This window comes from Silene latifolia, chromosome 5, assembly GCF_048544455.1.
Source record: "Silene latifolia isolate original U9 population chromosome 5, ASM4854445v1, whole genome shotgun sequence".
Taxonomy (NCBI): Eukaryota; Viridiplantae; Streptophyta; class Magnoliopsida; order Caryophyllales; family Caryophyllaceae; genus Silene; species Silene latifolia.
In genome coordinates, this window is record NC_133530.1 from 558,053 (window position 1) to 563,368 (window position 5,316).

General features: G+C 35.1%; 1 protein-coding gene across 1 annotated transcript; it reads right to left on the reverse strand.

Moving 5' to 3' along the window:
• Positions 1-562: 562 nt before the first annotated feature.
• LOC141656265 (protein LATERAL BRANCHING OXIDOREDUCTASE 1-like) lies at positions 563-2,816 on the reverse strand. The gene is made up of 3 exons (XM_074463091.1): positions 1,912-2,816; positions 1,205-1,774; positions 563-1,117 (listed from the first exon to the last, which is right to left on the reverse strand). Exons 1-3 carry the CDS (start codon positions 2,146-2,148, stop codon positions 875-877), a joined length of 1,050 nt encoding a protein of 349 aa, XP_074319192.1. The 5' UTR covers positions 2,149-2,816; the 3' UTR covers positions 563-874.
• Between the last annotated feature and the right edge of the window lie 2,500 nt (positions 2,817-5,316).

Here is a 5,316-nt window from a genome sequence, read left to right on the forward strand (position 1 = left end):
ATTTTCCAATATTGGTATATAAAACTTTCGAGCCTTGTTATTGAACATATCAAGAAAAAACGACAATTCAACAATTATATATAGGCTCGAGTTGAGCTCGAGCTCGCATTAAAGCTCGCAAGCTTGATAACGAGCCCAATTTTTTCAAGCTCGGGTAAGTTCGAGATCGGATCGGCTCGGCTTGATAACATTACTCTTATTATTTCCTTGACAAATAATTGCGATGGATATGAATCATCAATTACTCTGCACATGAAATGAGAAATTCAACTGTAGACCATGTCATCAGTTTATGCACCCTAGCGAATTCAAAAATTAAATTTCACATCCCTTAAAATAATTAAGAATACAGAATCTAAATAAATAGGTTGATGAAATGTTGCAGTGCATCCCAATAATATTCCATGTACACGGCCGGGCCGTCTTCAAATTGGTTGATTTGGTCATAAGCACCCCCACACGCAAGCTCGGTCGCATAATCAACAATCAGTGGTGACAAAATACACACTGATCACCCGATGACCAACAACCAATATAATCATATCATAGCATGTTCATTATGTATCAATGTATGATAATATATATATATATATATATATATATATATATATATATGTGGGTTATGAGAATGAATAAGGATATTGAAGACGTCTTTTTTTACAACTAATTAAGTTTGTACATTATTTTCCTTTGTCAAACCATACACATTATATTATACTCGGTAGTATAGTACATACTCACACATACATGCATGCATCTACTCTAATATCACTCGCCATGGAACTTTTTGTATGTTCCAAAGTACTGGAAAACACCAAGATTACAAGACTCTTATTTGTGAAATTGATTAAAAACAAACAAACAAACAAACAAACTAGAGTTTAAGTGCATCAATGGCATTGCGGCCATTTGGGAAGGTGTCATAGAAAATGTTCAAGTAGTCGGAAGCTTTGAACTTCTTGTACAATGCAGGTTCCTCTTGGCTTACCAACTCTCTCAGTGGTTCTATTTCACAGTTGCGCTCCGGACCACAAAATGCTCCGATTGATGTTCTAGCCTCTGTTGAATTTGTGACTACCCTGTGCATCACACTCTTGAATTTTCCGTTTGTCATTACCTGTAACGAACAAATTTTAATTAATTATTCAGGATCCAAAAACAACAGAATGCATTTCAGTGTATGTCAGATTCATTAGTTACATACCTCAATGTAATCTCCAACATTGACAAACAAAGCTCCAGGAATGACAGGAACTTTGTACCACTGAGCATCTTTCTGAACTTGAAGACCTTCCACATTAGTCAAGATGACTGTCATAGTTGTTCCATCCAGATGTGGGGCGGAACCAAGAACACGCTCCGGGTAAGGGCAGGGAGGGTAAACCGTAAACCTGCCAAGTGTCATTCCGTCCTTGGTGGGTTTTATGAAGGTGTCCTCTTCTAAGTTAAGGGTCCTTGCCATTGCCTTATATATACCCTCTGTCATTTTCATTAATTTCATGGTATACTCGTCAACCACTTCCCTGAAAGTTGTGGGGTTTTGAGGCCAGAAAAGGGGGTTGCCAGTGTCCTTAGGATGAAGGATGAGAAAGAGACGATCATTCCAATTGGTAGGTTGATTCATTTTGCAAATAGCATCAGTGCTGTATCCTTGCAATTCTCCATACCCACTTGAACAGCTTTTCATCTTTTCTTCCAAGGGTTGTTCATAGAATTCCTTTGTTACTTTAATCACTTCCTCTAGTACACTTTTCTCCATCCCATGATTTTTAACCTAACCACCAATTATACAATTATCCAACACATACGTACAATTCCATGTCTTTCTTAATTAAACATATACATACATACATACATACATACATACATACATACATACATACATACATACATACATACATACATACATACCTGGAAGCATCCCCAAGTGGTTAGAATCGAGTAAAATTTAGCAAGTTCATGAGTTGTAGAAAGAAGAGAGAAATCAATGAGAAGAGTGTCATTCCACAATTGAGGGTCATCAATGGCGTCAGGGAAACCATTTTTGTACAAAAATTCATCTGGAACTTCAACTCCTTTTTTAGCAATCTGTTGAACTAACTTTGGTACTTGTATCTGGCTACTAGCTGCTCCTGCTATTTCTGTCATTATTCTGCAAACCTTTTTATTTTATTTCTGATAATATATGTGTATACCTACATACAACTGCTGTGGACACGGGGGGGCTTTATAGAATAATAACTAGGGGGGGGGGGGGGGAGGTTTGTTGTGGCCTGGCCCTAAATAAAGTGGTATACAATTGTTATGGTCAGTCAAACTTTTTTAACCCAAGAAATTTTGATCGTCCTTGCCAGATTTCGGTTACAAATTTTATTTGGCAATTTTAATTCGTTACGAGTTAAATGATAAGATGAAAATAATATCATCTTTGTTTAATAAACTTGTTGAGGCAAGCAAGGTTATTATAAAATTTTGAATTTATTTACTTTGGCCTATTCCACAAAATTATTGTAATATTGGTTGAATATATGTGAAGAGTATTTTAAAGTATGTATTTGAATTAATACATACGTTATCAATGCAATTTGCAATACTTAATTCATATAAATTGGAAAATTGAAAGCATTAATTTGAGTAGATAAAGGGTAGGGAGTATATGTTATCATAAATTGATATTAAACTGGTTGGATGTGGATGAATGAATACTAGGTTGGTTGAAAATAGAATAGAATTAGAGAGATAGGTGAAGAAGACAAGAAGCGCCGCCTAGGTAGCTAGCTAGCTATGAATTATTAGTAGTTAGTTGAAATGCAAGTAGATAGTCTAAATTAATAGAGTTGGAGGCCATCCAAAAATGATCACTAGTCGATCCTGTAAGTTATACGAATATACGATAACTTGTAGAAGGAAGCATGCATGCAATGATGAGTTATTTGCAAGATACAGAGTATAGTACTCCGTATAACTTAACTGTCGGTTCAAGTTAATCACTTTGTTTGTTTCTGTATAATTAATGAGTTAATGAATGAATGAATGTTTTGTCACTTTCGTTGTAGAATAATAATTGTAATAAAATTGGCATTTTGCTAATTGCAACTTGGACGCACCATCTCTATCTATCTTCATTCTTCAACTATGCAAATGCATGCATGGTTTGTCTTGAGTCATCATCACTTTGCTTGCTATCATTTATTATAAGCTATGAATTCACGCTCTGCGTTTAATACTTGACTACGCCAACTCATTATTGGATGAGATTAATAACTCCTCTATGCCAGCCGCCTGCCTTAGTGGGCCCCGGCCTTGTTATAATGGTCTCATCTGCTCTCGATTACCAAACGCTATCTAGATGATACTCCCTCCTATCCACTCTTTTCTTCCCTGTTTCTTAAAACTGATTATTCAGGTTTTCTTCCCCTTTCCTTTTTGAGAAAGTTTTTATTAATATTATACTCTTATCTCTTTCCACTCATCAAACCCCACTATATACTTTATTAATATTTAATTCTAATTATTCCTACCTCTTTCCAATAACCAAACCCCACCATCTCCTTTATTAATATTTAATCATAATTATTCATACCTCTCTCCAATTACCAAACCCTACTCATATATTTATCAATATTATACTTCCCACCCTTAATCTCCGTGCCCACTTCAAAGGGGAAAAAAAGGATGGATGGGAGGGACTAGGGAGTATATTAGAGCAAGTTGATGATGTAGGCAGGACTCATTTTTGCGATTTCTTAAAATTACAATTTGTTCTTCACCATGAAGATGGTCGTGTAAGCAGAAAGTTAGTTCAAGAACTAGCTTAATAACGGCTAGTTAATTCTTAAATGGCCCCACTTTCACAAATCAACCAATAAAAAATTAACTAAATAAATTTAAGTTTCATTTATTCTTAATTTTTGATTTATTTGGCAAAATCAAAGCTAGAAAGTTATAGCTTACCATTGGAATGGCTTAGTAGCTTAAAAATGTTGAAGCTTAGAATATCATATGGAATTGGCAAGCTAGAAAGTTATAGCTTGTCATTGGACTTGCTCTTATACCATCCCAGAAATAATTATGTATAATTGACATGTAGACATTTAAGTTAAGGCCCTGTTTGGTAAACAGCGGATTAATTTCAGCATAAGCAGATTGCAAAAGCAGATTATAAATGGCAGATTTTATCAGAAGGTTTGACTAGCATATTATAATTAGCAGAATTAATTTAAGTGTTTGGTAATTGGCAGATTACGATTAGTAGATTGTTAGTTTTATTTGTAAAATGGAGAAAAATTTCTTATTTTACAATATGCTAACCAATATCTTTAGGAGTAAACATATTGTAAAACAAAGATATTGACCCCAAATATCTTTGTTTTCAATATGCTGTTTACCAAACACTAAAATTAGCATATTGATTAGTCAAACATGCTAAAACCCTTGAATATGCTAAAAATTGGCCAATATGCCGTTTACCAAACAGCGCCAACCCGTTTTCAAAAGATCAATTTACCAAATTTACCAAATTTACCAAATTCCAATAAGCCAATTTACCAAATTCCAATACAACATACGAGTATCATTGTGTATAGGGGTGTTAACGAGCCGAGTCTAGCCCGAGCTTGGCCTTGCTCGGTTTGTGCTCATAAAGTAAAACTCGAGTTCGAGCCGATTTCGATCTTATGCGAGCTTAAAAAAATTGTGCTCGTTATCAAGTTTGCGAGCTTTAATGCGAGCTCGAGCTCAACTCGAGCCTGTATATAATTGTTGAATTGTCATTTTTTTCCCTCGCGATATGTTCAATAACAAGGCTCGAAAGGTTTATATACAAATATTGGAAAATCAATAAGACATTTTTGATATGTGTGATACAAATATATAATCATGACAAAATATTTTTATAAAATATGAGTAATATCTCATCAAATTACACAAGTTCGAGCCGTTCACGAGCTTTTCGAGCCGAGCCAACGTTTGCTCAGCTTGAATCGTTAAGCTCTCGAGCCGAGCCGAGTTTTGACCGAGCTTTGACCGAGCCGAGCTCGAGTTGCTCGCGAGCTGTCTCATCTCATTAACAACCCTAATTGTGTATATATTTTTTTGCCTAATCTGTATTCCGCTAAAGTTATTGTAAAACAATCTAAACAATTAGTGAGTGGAGTATGTTGTGCGTATTAAGATTGTCAAAAAAGGTTTTTCCTTTCCAATATGATCGATCTTACTTGCCAATTTGTTCTGAGATGCATGCATTATCATTTCTTCTTGCTTTATCTGGAAAACAATGTCTTGTCTATATACATACAATCACTTGATTCTCCTAAG